The 17364-nt window shown below is 40.7% G+C and overlaps 1 protein-coding gene across 1 annotated transcript in view; it reads left to right on the top strand.

The window, feature by feature from the left end:
- LOC126101579 (rabankyrin-5) overlaps positions 1–17364 on the top strand; it is a 443789-nt gene that overhangs the window by 330617 nt on the left and 95808 nt on the right. Inside the window, exons 10-12 of the mRNA XM_049912232.1 lie at positions 5433–5546; positions 5636–5852; positions 13508–13639. Coding sequence (XP_049768189.1) covers positions 5433–5546; positions 5636–5852; positions 13508–13639 — 463 coding nt within the window. The remainder of the gene's footprint in view (positions 1–5432; positions 5547–5635; positions 5853–13507; positions 13640–17364) is intronic.

The following is a 17364-nucleotide window of genomic DNA, read 5'->3' as shown; positions in this document are numbered from 1 at the left end:
GAACTGCAAATTTGTTGAGAAGCCATTTGCATTTGAAATGGTACAGACTGACAATCGCACAAGCAATAAAAGACACAGATAAAATTGGTCGTAAGAACTTCTTTGCGGCTATGTTAAATCGATTACATGAGGATGAACATTTATTGGAAAAAATCATCTTTTCTGACAAATCAACTTTCCATTTAAGTGACAAGGTTAACACACACAACTGTAGGATTTGGGGGCAGTGAAAATTCACATTAAACATTCCAACATGTTCATGATAGCCCCAAACTGAATGTTTTTTTGTGCATTGAGCAAGAACAAAGTGTATGGGCCCCCTTTTTCTCAAGTGAGAACCACCAATGAGATAGTGTACCTAGAAATGTTACAATGTTTTTTTGATATCATGTCAGATGAGGATCACCAAGAATAAAATGTTTACTTCATGCAAGATGATGCACCACACCACTACCTGGCTGACATCCGACATTTTCTAAGTGACCGCTTTCCAGGTCAATGGATTGGCCGTGATAAGCCAATTGCATGGACATCACGTTCCCCAGAGCTGACACCACTCGATTTTTTTTTTTTTTTTTTTTTTTTTTTTTTTTTTTTTTTTTTTTTTTTTTTTTTTTTTTAAATGGGTGTTCATCAAGGATATTGTGTTTGTACCACCTGTGCTGGTTTCTGTACCTGAACTTATAGCAAGAATTTATGCCATCACTGATCAAGTTACATCTGCAATGCTACAGTGAGTTTGGGTAGAAATTGGCTTGCAATGGTATGTGTGCAGGATAACCAACGGAAGCAGCATACAACATCTTTAGTTTAAGGTAAAAAAAAACTTGATGGGTTTCCTTGAAAAATAACACTAAACCCAGCTCTATATCTTCTTCCAATATATCTATATGAGTTTTTAAAGTTGTAAAGTCCTTTCTAAAACACCATGTATTTAATTTACTGTTGGCATTAGAAAAGGTTATACAAGTCTTAGAGTGCTCGACAAATTTTTACTTTCGAAAAAGATGTATTAAAGAATTTTCATTAAATTTTACTTGAAAAATGTTATAAGGTGCAGCACTGCATTTGAAATTATGACTGGCTTTTGGCAAAATTACTGCTAGATAAGAGTTCATGAGAGGCATAAACATTTCAAAGAGGGTAGAGAGAACACTGAAGATGACGACTGCCCTGGACACCCTAGCACATCCGTCACTGATTGTGGAAGATGTAAAAGAAAATGGTTCTGGAAAATCGCCTAATCGCCATCAGAGGGATTGCTGATAATGTTGGCATATTCTTTGGTTCATGCAGAATAATTTTTTTGTGGGTGTTTTGGGTAAGAGACGTGTTGCAGCAACGTTCGTTCCGAAACTATTGAATTTTGACAAAAAATGATGTCATCTACAACTACATCTACATCCATACTCCGCAAGCCACCTGACGGTGTGTGGCGGGATGTCACATACAAATCGCTCAGGAACTGCTGAATGGAATCAACAGTGATCCAGAACCACTAAAGAAGATTATAACAAGTGATGAAACATTGCCATACAGGTACAAAATCAAAACTAAGGTCCATTTGTCTCAATGCAAACTGCCTGAAGAGCCAAGACCAAAAAGAAAGTTTGACTAATTCTGTCACATGTAAAGCTTTTTCTCACTGTTGTCTTTGATTACAATGGGTTAAAGCATCATGAGTTACTACCTTATGGTTGTATGGTCAATAAGCAATACTGTCTGGCAGTTACACGCTGTTCGCATGTAGCAATCTAAAGAAAATGACCAGAATTGTAGCAAAACCACTAGTGAAAATTACATCATGATAATGCTCCCGCCCACACCTCCATGTTTCATGATTTTTTGGCAAAATAGAAAACTATTATGTTGCCTCAGCCATCATATCCACTGGACATGACCCACTGCAACTTCTATTCATTCTTGACACAGAAGAGAACCATGGATAGACATAATTTTGCCACTGTTGATGAGATAAAAACAGAATCACTGAAGGAGCTGAACACCATAACAAAAAGTGAGTTCTGGAAAAGCTTCCAAAATTGGAAAAAGTGCTGGCACATGTGTATTACATCTACATCTACATGATTACTCTGCAATTCACATTTAAGTGTTTGGCCACGGTAGCGTTCTCGCTTCCCGAGCACGGGGTCCCGGGTTCGATTCCCGGCGGGGTCAGGGATTTTCACCTGCCTCGAGATGACTGGGTGTTTGTGTTGTCCTCATCATTTCATCATCATCCAGGAAAGTGGCGCAATTGGACTGAGCAAAGATTGGGTAATTGTACGGCCGCTGATAACCACGCTGTTGAGCGCCCCACAAACCAAACATCATCATCATCATCATCTTAAGTGTTTGGCAGAGGGTTCATCGAAACACAATCATACTATCTCCCTACCATTCCACTCCCGAACAGCGCGCAGGAAAAACGAACACCTAAACCTTTCTGTTAGAGCTCTGATTTCTCTTATTTTATTTTGATAATCATTCCTACCTATGTAGGTTGGGCTCAACAAAATATTTTCACATTCGGAAGAGAAAGTTGGTGACTGAAATTTCGTAAATAGATCTCGCCGCGACGAAAAAAGTCTTTGCTTTAATGACTTCCATCCCAACTTGCGTATCATATCTGCTACACTCTCTCCCCTATTACGTGATAATACAAAACGAGCTGCCCTTTTTTTGCACCCTTTCGATGTCCTTCGTCAATCCCACCTGGTAAGGATCCCACACCGCGCAGCAATATTCTAACAGAGGACGAACGAGTGTAGTGTAAGCTGTCTCTTTAGTGGACTTGTTGCATCTTCTGAGTGTCCTGCCAATGAAATGCAACCTTTGGCTCGCCTTCCCCACAATATTATCTATGTGGTCTTTCCAACTGAAGTTGTTCGTAATTTTAACACCCAGGAACTTAGTCGAATTGACGGCCTTGAGAATTGTACTATTTATCTAGTAATCGAATTCCAACGGATTTCTTTTGGAACTCATGTGGATCATCTCACGCTTTTCGTTATTTAACGTCAACTGCCACCTGCCACACCATACAGCAATCTTTTCTAAATCGCTTTGCAACTGATACTGGTCTTCGGATAACCGTACTAGATGGTAAATTACAGCATCATCTGCGAAAAACCGAAAAGAACTGCTCAGATTGTCACCCAGGTCATTTATATAGATCAGGAACAGCAGAGGTCCCAGGATGCTTCCCTGGGGAACACCTGATATCACTTCAGTTTTACTCGATGATTTGCCGTCTATTACTACAAACTGCGACCTTCCTGACAGGAAATCACGAATCCAGTCACACAACTGAGACGATACCCCATAGGCCCGCAGCTTGATTAGAAGTTGCTTGTGAGGAACGGTATCAAAAGCCTTCCGGAAATCCAGAAACACAGAATCAACCTGAAATCCCCTGTCGATAGCGGCCATTACTTCGTGGGAATAAAGAGCTAGCTGCGTTGCACAAGAACGATGTTTTCTGAAACCATGCTGATTACGTATCAATAGATCATTCCCTTTGAGGTGATTCATTATGTCTGAATACAGTATATGCTCCAAAACCCTACTGCAAACCGACGTCAATGATATAGGTCTGTAGTCCGATGGATTACTCCTACTACCCTTCTTAAACACTGGTGCGACCTGCGCAATTTTCCAATCTGTAGGTACAGATCTATCGGTGAGTGAGCGGTTGTATATGATTGCTAAGTAGGGAGCTATTGTATCAGCGTAATCTGAAAGGAACCTAATCGGTATACAATCTGGACCTGAAGACTTGCCCATATCAAACGATTTGAGTTGCTTCGCAACCCCTAAGGTATCTACTTGTAAGAAACTCATGCTAGCAGCTGTTCGTGTTTCAAATTCTGGAATATTCCATTCGTCTTCCCTGGTGAAGGAATTTCAGAAAACTGCATTCAATAACTGTCGTCGGTAACAGTACCATCGGCACTGCTCAGCGAAGGTATTGACTGCGTCTTGCCGCTTGTGTACTTTACATACGACCAGAATTTCTTTGGATTTTCTACCAAATTTCAAGACAATGTTTCGTTGTGGAACCTATTAAAGGCATCTCGCATTGAAGTCCGTGCTGAATTTTGCGCGTCTGTAAATTTTAGTCAATCTTCGGGATTTCGCGTTCTTCTGAACTTCACATGCTTTTTCCATTGCCTCTGCAACAGCATTCGGACCTGTTTTGTGTACCATGGGGGATCAGTTCCATCTCTTACCAATTTATGAGGTATGAGTCTCTCAATTGCTGTTGCTACTGTATCTTTACATTTGCATAGTCAGTTCGGAAGGAATGGAGATCGTCTCTTAGGAAGGCTTCTAGTGACACTTTATCCGCTTTTTTAAATAAAATTATTTTGCGTTTGTTTCTGGTGGATTTGGAAGAAACGGTATTGAGCCTAGCTACAACGACCTTGTGATCACTAATCCCTGTATCAGTCATGATGCTCTATATTAGCTCTGGATTATTTGTGGCTAAGGGGACAAGTGTGTTTTCACAACCATTTACAATTCGCGTGGATTCATGGACTAACTGCTCGAAATAATTTTTGGAGAAAGCATTTAGGACAATCTCGGAAGATGTTTTCTGCCTACCAGCGGTTTTGACCAAGTATTTTTGCCAACATATTGAGGGAAGGTTGAAGTCCTCACCAACTATAACCATATGAGTGGGGTATTTATTTGTTACAAGACTCAAATTTTCTCTGAACTGTTCAGCAACTATATCATCGAAGTCTGGGGGTCGGTAGAAGGAGCCAATTATTAACTTAGTTCGGCTGTTAAGTATAACCTCCACCCATACAATTCGCACGGACTTCACTACAAGATAAACCACTACTGACAGACACAAACACTCAACCACCAATTTTGCCTGATCTATCTTTCCTGAACACCGTCTGAGACTTCGTAAAAATTTGTGCAGAACTTATTTCAGGCTTTAGCCAGGTTTCTGTACCTGTATTATAGCTGAGGGAGATTACTCTGAAGGGGATAGAGTAGATGTTGATGAATAAATATAGATTCTGTAAGTAAAACAAAAATTCCTGTTACTTTATCACATCTTGCATTGCGTTTAGGTGATGGCAGGAACAAATCAGAGGTGGGGTTTTGGGATGGCTGTAGAAGTGTAATGTATGCGTGGACAGGTAACCGAGCTACTAATTATCTATTCCCAGGCTATTAAAGTTAATCACAGTAATATCCATTAGAAGAATGTTAGTGTTTCTTTCGATAAAATTTATCATATTCATTGTTGAAGCGTTGTAGTGCATAGTCAGATATGATGTTGGAAACAAAAAAGTGATCATTGAGCTGTTTCTTTTTTTAACTGTACATAATTGAATCAGTACTTAGGTAATTCAGAAGTAATTTTAAAATTGTGTTGTTTTCACTGTAGTATATTTCACATATTTGCCTAGATCTACACATCATCTGCAGACTCGCTTCTACACCTTGTGGCTCGTGAAGGTATAGAAGAAGCTGGACTATTCCTGTGCACTCATTCGGCCTACAGCAATCATGTCAACAGAAAGGTCAGACAATAGATTACATTTTATACCAGATACAAATAGATGCTATGTCGATGTCGGCGACTTTGTTGACAGTCTACACATGGTTACAGGGTGAGAGTCCTCTGCATGTTGCATGTGCAAGGGGCCTTAGCAAGCTCGTTAGCAAGTTACTTCGCTGTGGAGCTAATCCCAACTTGCAGACATTAAAGCTCACGGAAGGAGGAGGGAACGATGATAAAGTAGAGATGGCATACAGACAGACTCCCTTGCATATTGCGATAATGGAACAGCAGGAAGAATCAATTCAATCTATTATAGACTTCAAAGGTAATATTTCTTCAGTTTATGAATTCTACAAGTTATTAATGTTATGTGTCTTAGAGAAAAAAATAGTTGTTATGTTACACATGCTGGTAATTCAACAACAGGGAAAACTTCAATTGAGATAGCTTGAAAGTTTATATAAAACTGATCAACTTACAGGTTAGAAATCTTGGAGTACAAAAGTTAGTTCCTAACAGTATTTTCACTTCGTACTATTAGCAGTTTGTCTTCTATCAGTGGTTGCTTCGAGCAAGGTAAAAAACAATTTTCAATGACACTGTGTGCGATCAGCCCCACAATACCTTCTTGATGTGGAATTGTTAGTAACAGCAATCTCTCTTCACCTACTTAAAGTATCTCTTTCAGTCTGTGATGTCTCAAGTATTATTCTGCTGCGTTACCTCGAATGACTGAAAAAACTGCTTCTTTTCTACTATTCATTTTATCCGTGAAGCTTCAGCACATTTGCACCAAATGAAACAAATTACAAGCAATTTTCTCATTTGCATAGATGAACTTAGTTATGAACTTCTTTCGATAAAAATATTTCTTTTAATTACACTATTTAAAAGTATTCCTCATGGGTAGTCTCACCCGTGCATAGGTTATTGCTAACTATCTACCATACACTTAATGATGATGGTTTGGCTTTATTTTCAGTTTTTAAGTTACTTGAGTTGTATGCTAACAGGGCAAGACCACTTGCCATCATTTAAGGCACAGTGCCTTGAAAAGTAGATAGGCATGGGGGGAGAGGAGGGGGGTTCTCTCTCTCTCTCTCTCTCTCTCTCTCTCTCTCTCTCTCTCTCTCTCTCTCTCTCTCTGTATGGTAGGGGGGGGGGGGAGAGGGGCAAGGTACTTGGAGCCTTGGTAATTACAATTTCACAATTGTACTCTGTACCATTCCTTTATGCCCAGTTTGTAGCAATGATTATAATTTTTGGAAGGTATGGTGACAATGAATACCACAGCAGGCAGGTTAATTGAAGAGAAATGGACGTCCCTAGAAAGGGCTGTCACCAAAGTTGAATCAATAAATGTGGATTAACAAAGGTAACTTTGAATAAATCTTGGGTGACAGAAGAAATACTTAACCCTTGAGTGAATATGTCCATGTATAAAGTACACCAATCACAAGTAACATTGTCTTGTTCTGTTCTATTGCTATTTTAAAATTGTGAGCCGGCACCTATTCCTTCATTATTGCTTCAGGTAACGCAGTAGTAATTTGTATTGTCATGTGAGAAGCAGTAGTATAAAGTAAAAAGTGAGCTAGGTGAGAAAAAGTTCATGATCTGTGCAAGAAAATGACCCAGCCTCTGAGCTGGCAGCACAATCCCACAATGAGGTAGTTATCTACAAAATAACTGGTAATTAAATAAACAGCTGGCACGGATCTGATCGAGCTGCCCTCTTTAACGTTTTGAGTGGGTCGTTACTATGTGGGGTTAACACTTGCATGCAACAACAAAGTGATATATTGAAAAGTTTATTTAATTATTGTTTAGTTAAATAATGATTTAGCGTATATAATGTAATTTTTTTCTATCATTGTTTAATTAAACTAAGTGTAAACTGTGATTTTGCTCATATTTGTTTACCTTGATAACATAAAGACTGCTATTCCTTACATGTGTTCAAAGTGTACCACACACCCACTCATGTTATGAACAATAGCTCACTTGCCCGAGGATTAAATTGATTAGTGAAAGAAGAAAATATGACATGTACTGGAAAAGGAAGGAATACTATAGTATAAGTCACTTAGAAATGAATTCAATAGCAAGTCAAATGGATGTAGGAAAAATGTCAATGGTTGACAGATTTGGTGTTCAGGAAAGACAAAATAACTTTTGGTAAAATTAAACACAAGGATATCAACATTAAGAGTGTGAAAGAAATTTCACTGTTAAACACAGATGATAGAGTGAATAGGTGTAAATAGTATGCTGAGGGTCTCCAAGGGGGAGAACCTATCTACTGACATTATAGAATCAAACTGGTCGTCAGTTGGGAAGGCACAGAGGATCCAGTATTACAGTCAGAGTTTGAAAGAGTATTGGGAGATTAGTGATCTACTAAGGTGGAAGGTATAGAGCACATTCATTAAGAGTTTATGAAATAATTAGATGAAATGGCAACTAAACAACCATTTATGTTAGTGTGTAGGATCTGTGAGATTGGGCTGACACCACACAAAATCCCAAATATGCCAAAAGTAGATAAATGCAAGAACTATTGCACAGTGACATTAATAGCTCATGCATCAAATTTGCTGACAAAAAATATACAGAAGGATAGAAAAGAAAATTGAGGCTGTTAGATGCTTTTAGAAAATGTGAAGATACCAGAGAGACAGCTGTGGTGCTGTACATATTAATGTTCTAAATGCAAGAAAAACAAAGAACTACTTCACAAGATTAGTTGAAAAAAAGTGGCTTTTGATAATGTAAAATAGTGCAAGAGATTTGAAATTCTCAGAAAAATTTGTAGAAGCTATAGGGAAAGATGGGTAATATACAATATGTACAAGAGCCAACTGAGAACAAGAATGGAAGACAAAGAGAGAAGTGCTAGGATTGAAAACGGAATAAGGCAGGGATACTACATAGCCTAACTGTCTGATGACTGGCTGGTCCTAGGGAGATAAATACTGCTATCAGAAGGTTGACTATGGAGAAAATATAGCACTTCCACATTCCACCATCATCTGGAAGCTTCTTGGACAGTAGTAAGCATGTGAGGACTTGGCCATTGCTCACAGAAGTAGGTCAAAGTGCAGAAGTAGCTTGCTATTGAGGATGCCATGTCAGCATGGATCATTGACTGCAGTGGTCAGTGCATGGAACATGACACTGTGGCTACAGGCATTGTTCAATTAATTAAATTTTTTCCCTCATTTCCTATTTAAAAGTTGATTGCAATGAAAGTACTGGAATATTTACATTTATACACTCATCAGTTTGTGCACTGTCTTAATTCATTTATTTGCTACATGCTCCATTACAATATTTGTAATACTTACATACTACATGTATTTTGTGTGTGTGGGGCATGTGCGGGGGGTGTGTGATGGTGGGGATAGTGGTGGTGAAAGCCAGTGCCAGCACATATCCTACTCCTCGTGAATAGCACCAAGGGGACCACCAAGCGTAACATCCCTACCCGACAGACAGATCACCACCGACACTGTCCAATGGCATCTCTTCATGAGACACTGTGGAGACATTTGGTATTTAAACCAGGACATTGGGACAAAGTCTAATGATCAGGAAATGTACCACCACCTCTCCTTCCCTTGCTAGTCAAATACTAATGGTGAAAATTTTTTTCCACCACCAGGATTCACACTGGCTTACCATCTTATCAAGTGTCACCGCACAAGTGTGCATTTGTGATCTTGGACATGGAGGCAGGTTTGCACTTTTCCTATTGTACAATATTTAATATCTCAGCAATTAGGAAAATTTATTCACTACTGTAAGAAATCTGCAGTAGCCTTGCATTAGTTGTGTTCACGAGACATTGTAACTGGGGAATCTATCCAGAACTTGCCTAACTTTCTGCTCTTATTACTCTTTATTAATTCCTCATGATCAGAGAGATTTATCTAGTGCACCATGCTTCAAGAGCTCTCACATACTACTGACCCAGCTAAAGCCACTAAAACATCTTCATTTGTGCTCTTCAATAATCCTGTAATTATCGTTAATTCTCCCTCAACTATAGGCAGTTTATCAGTTCCACCTGTGCTTATACAAATCCTTTTAATTTCTTTACTTCCACTTAGATTATTAACATCAACATACGAGGTGCATTCAAGTTCTAAGGCCTCCGATTTTTTTTCTCCAGACTGGAAAGATATAGAAACATGCGCATTGTTTTAAAATGAGGCCGCGTTCATTGTCAATACATCCCAGAGATGGCAGCACCGTACGGCAGATGGAATTTTACTGCCAGCGGCAAGAATGAGAACTGTTTTAAATACTTAAAATGGCAACGTTTTCCTTACTTGAACAGCGTGCAATCATTTGTTTTCTGAATTTGCGTGGTGTGAAACCAATTGAAATTCATCGACAGTTGAAGGAAACATGTGGTGATGGAGTTATGGATGTGTCGAAAGTGCGTTCGTGGGTGCGACAGTTTAATGAAGGCAGAACATTGTGTGACGACAAACCGAAACAACCTCGGGCTCGCACAAGCCGGTCTGACAACATGATCGAGAAAGTGGAGAGAATTGTTTTGGGGTATCGCCGAATGACTGTTGAACAGAGCGCCTCCAGAGTTGGCATTTCTGTGGGTTCTGTGCACACAATCCTGCATGACAACCTGAAAATGCGAAAAGTGTTATCCAGGTGGGTGCCACGAATGCTGACGGACGACCACATGGCTGCCCGTGTGGCATATTGCCAAGCAATGTTGAAGCGCAACGACAGCATGAATGGGACTTTCTTTTCGTCGGTTGTGACAATGGATGAGACGTGGATGCCATTTTTAATCCAGAAACAAAGCGCCAGTCAGCTCAATGGAAGCACACAGATTCACCGCCACCAAAAAAATTTCGGGTAACCGCCAGTGCTGAAAAAATGATGGTGTCCATGTTCTGGGACAGCGAGGGCATAATCCTTACCCATTGCATTCCAAAGGGCACTACAGTAACAGGTGCATTCTACGGAAATGTTTTGAAGAACAAATTCCTTCCTGCACTGCAACAAAAATGTCCGGGAAGGGCTGCGCGGGTGCTGTTTCACCAAGACAACGCACCCGCACATCGAGCTAACGTTACGCAACAGTTTCTTCGTGATGACAACTTTGAAGTGATTCCTCATGCTCCCTACTCACCTGACCTGGCTCCTAGTGACTTTTGGCTTTTTCCAACAATGAAAGACACTCTCCGTGGCCGCACATTCACCAGCCGTGCTGCTATTGCCTCAGTGATTTTCCAGTGGTCAAAACAGACTCCTAAAGAAGCCTTCGCCGCTGCCATGGAATCATGGCATCAGCGTTGTGAAAAATGTGTATGTCTGCAGGGCGATTACGTCGAGAAGTAACGCCAGTTTCATCGATTTCGAGTGAGTAGTTAATTAGGAAAAAAAAATCAGAGGCCTTAGAACTTGAATGCACCTCTTATGTCCCCCAATGTCAGCTCTTCTGCTTGGTCAGCTATTGTTGGTAGATCTAACCCTATTAGGAACATTGCTTCTGGAGGGATCTGGAGCAGTTCAGTTCATGACCACTGACTCATCTTGCATCCTCAATGTCTTGCATGTCAGAGCTTTGCTGTTTTGAGGCTATGCCACGTGATGTGAAGGCAGTAAGATCTAACAAAACATTACCTTTGTGATCCTTTATTCTTGTTCTAAATCATTGGCACAGTACCATAGCTTAAACATATCTAATCGATCTAAGTAGTATCTGTTAACTAGTTCGCTGAGGGTCACATTATCCCCAGATTACATTTCCCTAATATTCCTGACTTATACTCAGTAACTGTGACTTAAAATCATACTGGATACTTACATTTAATTACTGACATATATGGTGCTCATATTGTTCTGAATTATCCTGAAACATTCACTCTGCTCTCTGACATTCCTCTTTAAGAAAAACTTATGAGTATTCTGTCTTATTCTTAAAAATAACCTTAAGTTTTTGGAGAACATAAAGTTCCCCTCGCCTGAGTCAGGCATTTTCTCAGCACTGGCTGGTGTAATGTCCTTTCAAGTGATGTACCCAGCACACTACACCAAGTGATTTGTGACACACACCAATATTGTGCTGGTAAATTGCATGGTTTGCATATTACAAATGGTAACAGTTCATCCTTTGGTCCTTTTCTGAATACTACAACAGTATCTAATGCTGATATTATGGGAAAAGTATGGAGAGGTCAAGCCCAAAGATGTAGGGAATCACGTGAGTGGCATTAAGTTAAAATCCAAGCTGCTACTTAGAGGCGTAGCTTTAGTCCTCGGTGATTTTTCAGCACTCTTCATATGTATCTTTGTGCAACCTTTCCCTCTTGTGGTAGTTCTTCTTTTCATGAATCTTTTCCTTACATGGGCCTTGCTACACAAATGTGACAGGGTATCAGGATTGTTTGGAGCAGGGGAGAGACCTCTGCCACAAAAGGGGTAGTTGCACAAGGAGGTGGCAGCCCGTGGATACAAACACACCCATTTTTACAATTATTCAGTCATCTTGGTCATAGGTGTTAACCTCTAAGACCTAAGCAGTGTATACTGTTCTCCCACTGATGCAGCATAATGCCCCATGGATGTTTCATGTAACCAAGCCTGTAGCCCATAGCAGACCTGGCCGGGGCATCTGCCATTGTCTCGGTGAATGTGGCAAAGTGAAGGTAGGGCGACCGAGCGCACTAGAGGATGGATGGCTGCCGCTGGCTGCATTAGGCACCAGTGGCACAGGACCAGGGAATCTCAGTTCAGTCCCCGAAACATGGGAAGGTGGCTATATCCCAGCAAGTAGTTCTGCAATGGTGGCAGATCGTAGTGCTGCCAGGAGCATGGGTATTCAGGTAGCAGTCAATGGTTTGAGGCCCAGTAACAGTCTGTCAGTGGTATATCACTTTCATGGGAGCACGTGACATATGGTGGGTGTTGTAAGATATCCCAACTCTCCGATGATAACTGGCTAGCCCAAGAGTTATAAATACGGCTGTCGGGATACTTTCATCACGTGGAAGCTTCTCAAAAGCGTGTCAGTGCCCAAGGGCTTGGTCATTACATGGGATCAATACTGTCTTAGACCACAAATTTCTATATTCAAGTGAATTGAATAAACAAATTTGCAACCAGAGACTTTTTTGGTTTCCACATATTCTCAAACATTGGATTGCTGATATCTTCAGTGTGATCGTGTCACTCCTCAGCATCGACTTGGTCATTGCTTCGTGGAAGGAGGTCAGAACACAGAAGTGGCTTGCTGCTGAATGTTCTCTGTCAGCATGTGTCATTGATTGTGGCAGTCAGTGCCCAGAACACAACACTGTGGCTACGGGTAATATTTGATTCATTAGATCATTACAGAAAGAATTCAGACATCTGTTATGTGTACCAACAATTGTTTCTCAATACAGCTGTCATTGATGTATATTTAGGTATGTAATGATTATGCTGCAGGCGAAATCAGTGTCGCAATTCTGTGGAATGTTCCTTGAACAGTTTCTCATGTGCAAAGCTAATTTGCCATCAGTGAATAATTCTATTGTTATATTCACCACAAGTTAAATTCAGATGTTCTGTTTTCTGATCCTTTAATTGTGACTGATTTTAAAACAGTAGAATCCTGTACTATATGATCACCAGGACCAATAAAACTCTACTCTACACTACTCTATACTTTCTTCTAGGGGTCCATGCCAGTATTTGTGTGTTAAATCATTTGATGAGCTATTCACAACTATTAAACAACTTCAGTAAATATTGCCTTGTTTTATTACTTCCAAGTCCATTTTTGTAACATACTTTCATGAGATTTTATGTATTTTTCCTCATCCTTATCCTCATTTTCTTTTGCTCCCTTTTCTTTTTAGATTAAGAGATGTGTGTGTGTGTGTGTGTGTGTGTGTGTGTGTGTGTGTGTGTGTGTGTGTACAGCTGAAGTCTATATTAATATCGCCTTTATTTTTTGTATAGTGGCTTTGTCAGGACGAAAGGAACAGAAGGGGATAGCTCCAGATTTGAACCTGAAGGACTCTTCTGGTAATACTCCTCTTTCGTTGGCTTTGAGTAATGGTATGGAGCATTTCGTACCCACTCTTATAGAAGGTTAGTAGTCTCTAATTTATTTATCATTATTGATAATAACTAAAGAGATTTGAGCTCAGATTGTTGAGTTCTGCACATGCAATAAATTTCTCACTTTCCTTGTGCAATTTCTGCAACTTGGTTGCATCGTCCTTCTCCTAACTGTGTCCATTTGTCAACTGAATTCCAAAGAGTAGCCATCAGTTCTGGAAACACTAATAATTTTGGACTTCACTGCTCACTTGACTACTATGAAACATATAGCTGATTCTTTACAGTTTTAAAGAAAGAAAAACAAATGGATCACAACAAATATCTGAGAAGAAAAAGAGATTACTTCATGAAATATGTAGACAGCACACTCATATCCCCAGAATTTGATTTCTATTTTAAGCATTATAAAAATATTTTAACTTAAGTAATAAAACAAGCACAAAGAAAGGCAAATAATTCCTTCATAGCAAATGCTCCAAATAAAATGAAAGACATTTGGGACAATGTAAGACAGGAAACAGGAATAAAACAGAGAAAATACCATAACATCAAACTCAATGAAAACTCACCTGTAATGTCTGATCCCCAGCGCATATCAAATAATTGTAACTCATATATACCAAGATGGCCACCAAGTGAGAGCACAGGTATTTTCTTCGTTTACCAAAAGAACTTATTTAAGAGGAAATAGTGTCAAATTTAAATTTTGCTTTGTTTTGTATTCTTGCTGTAGTGTCTGTTCTTGTCACACAACTGAATATTAACTTCCCAGCAGTGCTTGTTCTTGAAAAAACTTGTTCTTTTGCTGAAGTCCTGATAATCGTGACATAACCCAAAATTTTGTGTGACATAAACACAAAAAATTCTATTCAAATTTTATTGATAGTGCAAAATTCATTTAAAAAATACTGCTACTAGTGTCATCAGTGTCTATTGTCACAATAAAAGTGTAATTAAACATTTCTAAATTGTATTTAACTAACACACTTCATATTGTTTAAGAGTTAGATAGACACGATCTAGGCCTAAATTTTCCAAGTTATAAATGTTTAAAAACCTGACCAAACACGCCTGAGAACATAAATTCTCTAAAAGTAAATTAATTACAAACTCATTCTTCTGTCATTGTATCTATAAATAAAAAAAAATAACTTTGTGTCGGTTTTTTTTCCAACACACAGCCAATCTCGTGTCCTTGACAAATTTAAAACATTTTTTAAACTTAATTATTCTTTCGCAACTGACCATGAGTGAGAAATGTGTGAGCTGTTGTAGGGTAGTGAGTAGTGGGATTTGTTGTGCAGTGGAGAGAATGTTGGGAGAACAGAAGAGGCTCTCTCCTGGAACTGCAGAGTATGCAGTAGAAACATTTTGATTGGGGAACAGGAAATGAAAATCTGTGCCCTTGAGGCACAGTTTGAGGAAGCAAGGAAGGGACTCATAAGGATCAAGGGAGATAAGGGAGAGGAGGTTGGTTGGGAACTGGCAACTGGTAGGAGGATAGGAAGAAAGAGAACACGATCTGACAGTTTTATCATCAACACAGAAAACAGGTATCAACCACTGCCAGAGTTAAGTGAAGAAGAGCCTCGGGTAGAATGAGGATCAGGAAATGTGCAGCACACTTGAACCGAGGTCAAGTAGCCTAGGAATGTACAAAGTGCTAGGAAGAAGAAAGTGCTGCTGCTAGGTACTAGACATGGGGAGGTGTAGCCCCTCAGTTACAGAAAGGTTTTAAGGGCAGCGTACCAGGCCACCAGTATCTTCAAGCCAAATGCAGGGCTAATTCATGTGATAGAGGACCAAGGGTCTTTATGTACACCAAACTACATAAAAATATATCCAAAAAGAAAGATGATGAGACTTACCAAACAAAAGCGCTGGCAGGTCGATAGACACACAAACATACACACAAAATTCTAGCTTTCGCAACCAACGGTTGCCTCGTCAGGAAAAAGGGAAGGAGAGGGAAAGACAAAAGGATTTGGGTTTTAAGGGAGAGGGTAAGGAGTCATTCCAATCCCGGGAGCGGAAAGACTTACCTTAGGGGAAAAAAGGACAGGTATACACTCGCGCGCGCGCGCACACACACACACACACACACATATCCATCCGCATATACACAGACACAAGCAGACATTTGTAAAGGCAAAGAGTTTGGGCAGAGATGTCAGTCGGGGCAGAAGTACAGAGGCAAAGATGATGTTGAAAGACAGGTGAGGTATGAGCGGCGGCAAATTGAAATTAGAAATTAGCGGAGATTGAGGTCTGGCGGATAGCGAGAAGAGAGGATATGCTGAAGGGCAAGTTCCCATCTCCGGAGTTCTGACAGGTTGGTGTTAGTGGGAAGTATACAGATAACCCGGACGGTGTAACACTGTGCCAAGATGTGCTGGCCGTGCACCAAGGCATGTTTAGCCACAGGGTGATCCTCATTACCAACAAACACTGTCTGCCTGTGTCCATTCATGCGAATGGACAGTTTGTTGCTGGTCATTCCCACATAGAACGCTTCACAGTGTAGGCAGGTCAGTTGGTAAATCTCGTGGGTGCTTTCACACGTGGCTCTGCCTTTGATCGTGTACACCTTCCGGGTTACAGGACTGGAATAGGTGGTGGTGGGAGAGTGCATGGGACAGGTTTTACACCGGGGGCGGTTACAGGGGTAGGAGCCAGAGGGTAGGGAAGGTGGTTTGGGGATTTCATAGCGATGAACTAAGAGGTTACGAAGGTTAGGTGGACGGCGGAAAGACACTCTTGGTGGAGTGGGGAGGATTTCATGAAGGATGGATCTCATTTCAGGGCAGGATTTGAGGAAGTCGTATCCCTGCTGGAGAGCTACATTCAGAATCTGATCCAGTCCCGGAAAGTATCCTGTCACAAGTGAGGCACTTTTGGGGTTCTTCTGTGGAAGGTTCCGGGTTTGAGGAGATGAGGAAGTGGCTCTGGTTATTTGCTTCTGTACCAGGTTGGGAGGGTAGTTACGGGATGCAAAAGCTGTTTTCAGGTTGTTGGTGTAATGGTTCAAGGATTCCGGACTGGAGCAGATTCGTTTGCCACGAAGACCTGGGCTGTAGGGAAGGGACCGTTTGATGTGGAATGGGTGGCAGCTGTCATAATGGAGGTACTGTTGCTTGTTGGTGGGTTTGATGTGGACGGACGTGTGAAGCTGGCCATTGGACAGGTGGAGGTCAACGTCAAGGAAAGTGGCATGGGATTTAGCGTAGGACCAGGTGAATCTGATGGAACCAAAGGAGTTGAGGTTGGAGAGGAAATTCTGGAGTTGTTCTTCACTGTGAGTCCAGATCATGAAAATGTCATCAATAAATCTGTACCAAACTTTGGGTTGGCAGGCCTGGGTAACCAAGAAGGCTTCCTCTAAGCGACCCATGAATAGGTTGGCGTATGAGGGGGCCATCCTGGTATCCATGGCTGTTCCCTTTAATTGTTGGTATGTCTGGCCTTCAAAAGTGAAGAAGTTGTGGGTCAGGATGAGGCTGGCTAAGGTAATGAGGGAAGAGGTTTTAGGTAGGGCGGCAGGTGATCGGCGTGAAAGGAAGTGCTCCATCGCAGCGAGGCCCTGGACATGCGGAATATTTGTGTATAAGGAAGTGGCATCAATGGTTACAAGGATGGTTTCCGGGGGTAACAGACTGGGTAGGGATTCCAGGCGTTCGAGAAAGTGGTTGGTGTCTTTGATGAAGGATGGGAGACTGCATGTAATGGGTTGAAGGTGTTGATCTACGTAGGCA

This window comes from Schistocerca cancellata, chromosome 9 (assembly GCF_023864275.1).
Source record: "Schistocerca cancellata isolate TAMUIC-IGC-003103 chromosome 9, iqSchCanc2.1, whole genome shotgun sequence".
Classification (NCBI taxonomy): domain Eukaryota; kingdom Metazoa; phylum Arthropoda; class Insecta; order Orthoptera; family Acrididae; genus Schistocerca; species Schistocerca cancellata.
The sequence above is the reverse complement of the archived record's forward strand: the minus strand, read 5'-3'. Positions and strand labels throughout refer to the sequence as shown.